This window comes from Phytophthora parasitica, assembly GCF_000247585.1.
Source record: "Phytophthora parasitica INRA-310 unplaced genomic scaffold supercont2.4, whole genome shotgun sequence".
Lineage (NCBI taxonomy): Eukaryota > Oomycota > Peronosporomycetes > Peronosporales > Peronosporaceae > Phytophthora > Phytophthora nicotianae.
In genome coordinates, this window is record NW_008648990.1 from 1,986,319 (window position 1) to 1,988,505 (window position 2,187).

The 2,187-nt window shown below is 51.7% G+C and overlaps 2 protein-coding genes across 2 annotated transcripts; one reads left to right on the forward strand and one right to left on the reverse strand.

Moving 5' to 3' along the window:
• On the forward strand, window positions 1–1,164 carry PPTG_03570 (hypothetical protein). Its single transcript, XM_008896250.1, has one exon. The coding sequence runs from the start codon at window positions 352–354 to the stop codon at window positions 748–750; it is 399 nt and encodes a 132-aa protein (XP_008894498.1). The 5' UTR covers window positions 1–351; the 3' UTR covers window positions 751–1,164.
• A 67-nt stretch (window positions 1,165–1,231) lies between these two features.
• PPTG_03571 (hypothetical protein) lies at window positions 1,232–1,862 on the reverse strand (the record flags this gene model as incomplete). The annotated part of the gene is made up of 1 exon (XM_008896251.1): window positions 1,232–1,862. Exon 1 carries the CDS (start codon window positions 1,670–1,672, stop codon window positions 1,232–1,234), a length of 441 nt encoding a protein of 146 aa, XP_008894499.1. The 5' UTR covers window positions 1,673–1,862.
• Between the last annotated feature and the right edge of the window lie 325 nt (window positions 1,863–2,187).

Here is a 2,187-nt window from a genome sequence, read left to right on the forward strand (position 1 = left end):
CGGTGCCGGCATACTTCAACGACTCGGCGCGCCAGGCCACCAAGGACACTAGCGCCTTCACCGGGCTCAACATGCTGCGAATCATCAGCAAGCCGACAGCCTCCACCATCGCGTTCGGCCTGAACAAGATGGGCAACGAGCTGATCTTCGACTGGGCAGCGGCATCTCCGACATGTTGCTGCTGAACAACGAGGAGGGCATCTTCTTGGTGAAGGCGACGGCGGGCGACAAGCACCTAGGTGGCGAGGACTCTGATAACCGCCTGGTGGAGTACTTTGAGCAGGAGTTCAAGCCCCACCACCGCAAGGACCTGACGTAGTACTAGCGCGCGCTGCGCCGACCGAACACGGTATGCTAACGCACCAAGCGGAACCTGTTGTCGTCAGCGCAGACGTACATCAAGATCGACTCGCTGTTCGACGCCGTCGACTTCAACTCGATCAGCACGCACGCGCGCTTCGGGAACCTGTGCAGCGACGACTTCCGCACGACGAAGAAACCCGTGGGGAAGGATCTGCGTGCCTCATAGCCGTCCAAGAGCCGTTGCACGAGGTGGTGCTGGCGGGCACCTCGACACGAATCCTCAATGCTGCAGCTGCTGACGGATCTCTTAACGTCGAGAAGCCGTATCACTCGAGCAATCCAGACGAGGCTGTGGCATTCGGCGCAAAGAAGCAGGCGAGCACTCTTAGCGACAGCAACAACCTTCCGGACCTGCTTGTTCTGAACGTAACGATGTTGTCACTGTAGCCGCTACTTAATACAATTATGATATGGTACTTGAAATGCGAATCGTTGATGCTCTCGACGATGGCTGTGGGGACAAGAACGACGTGTTGGATCCGCGGATTTGCTCAACATTCACAGGAGAACGTATTCGGATGGGTGCGCATTCCTCTGCGTCGGCTTCGTCGTCACTTGAGTCGTTTTCGTCACACGCCTTGGGGAACAGTTCGTACATGATATGGTTGACTTCACTGGTTGCCCCCAAGTTGCAATAAATGAACACGAGTTTGTTCACGCGATCTGGGGAAAGCCGATTGCGAGTTTTTGTGTGAATATAACCGTGGATACTCCAGTTGCGCTCACTGGAAGCAGAGAATGTTGGAATAGATAGGATTCGCGTTGCAAATGGCTTGATCGCGGAAAAACGCTTTGGCGCTAATATCCACCAATTTAAAGGTGTGTACCGCGCATTTTTCTGCTTAGTTGCTTCGCTCCACGTAGCCTTTTACGTGGCATACTTTTGCAGCACCTTGTGAAAAGCATATCCATCGTCAGCTGAAATAATCTGCATGGAAATGGCAAGCTCCACAGCTTTTTCAACCATTGTTGTGGAATCATCGTCGAGGGCATCCAATGTCAGATTTTGATCCAGTAAGGCGGCAACTTGGGCTGTCAGCGTGGACATTTTGGTTCGGCGGTGGCTGCAGATATCGACAACTGCACTCTGTATCGTGTTAGGGCATCCCTTCAAGGGCTTTGAGTACACACCAAGGGCCTTTAAAGTAGCAAATGTGTTGAAGATTGTGGAGAAGCTGGACTCGTCGCTGTTTAAATGCAGACAGTGAAGCATTGACCGGTTTGAGCAGCTCGAGGGCTGCTTCCGCTTTGTCCCAGAAGGTAGCATCACTGAACACGCGATCTGCTTCATCCAGTTCAGCATCTTCATAGCGTTTCCGTAAATCTTTGCGGGAGAAAAGAGCAGAAATTATGTCTTTGTTTTGAACGACATTCCCGATGCATTTCTCGTGTGTGTACCAGCGAGTGGGAACCGGGAGAGAAAGACGACAACGCTTTTCACCTTGCTTTTCACCTTCTTTCCTCATTTGAGATTGCCGCTCGCGGAAGAGAGACCACAATCCGGCACGGACCTTAAAACAACCGCGCCAGTATTTTTGCGTCGGTAACAACACTTTTGAAGTAATCCGGCTTCAGAATGTCCTTCATCACTAAGTTCATCCCATGCGCAGCACACCAAGCGCATGCAATATCTGGACGTTTGGCCTTTACAACTTGCCATGCCTTTGTCATATTAGGGGCGTTATCGGTCACAAGCGAAGATATTATCTTACGTGCCCAACATCTGCAATCGTAGTCAAAATTGTGCCCGCAATGTACTCTCCAGTATGCATGTGTGCCACCGTGTTAATAGACTTCGACAACACTGACGGAAAGCGAGGGTTT

Bases quoted from the DNA above. Each gene is read 5' to 3' on its own strand.
- PPTG_03570 (XM_008896250.1), top strand. From the start codon at position 352: ATGCTAACGCACCAAGCGGAACCTGTTGTCGTCAGCGCAGACGTACAT.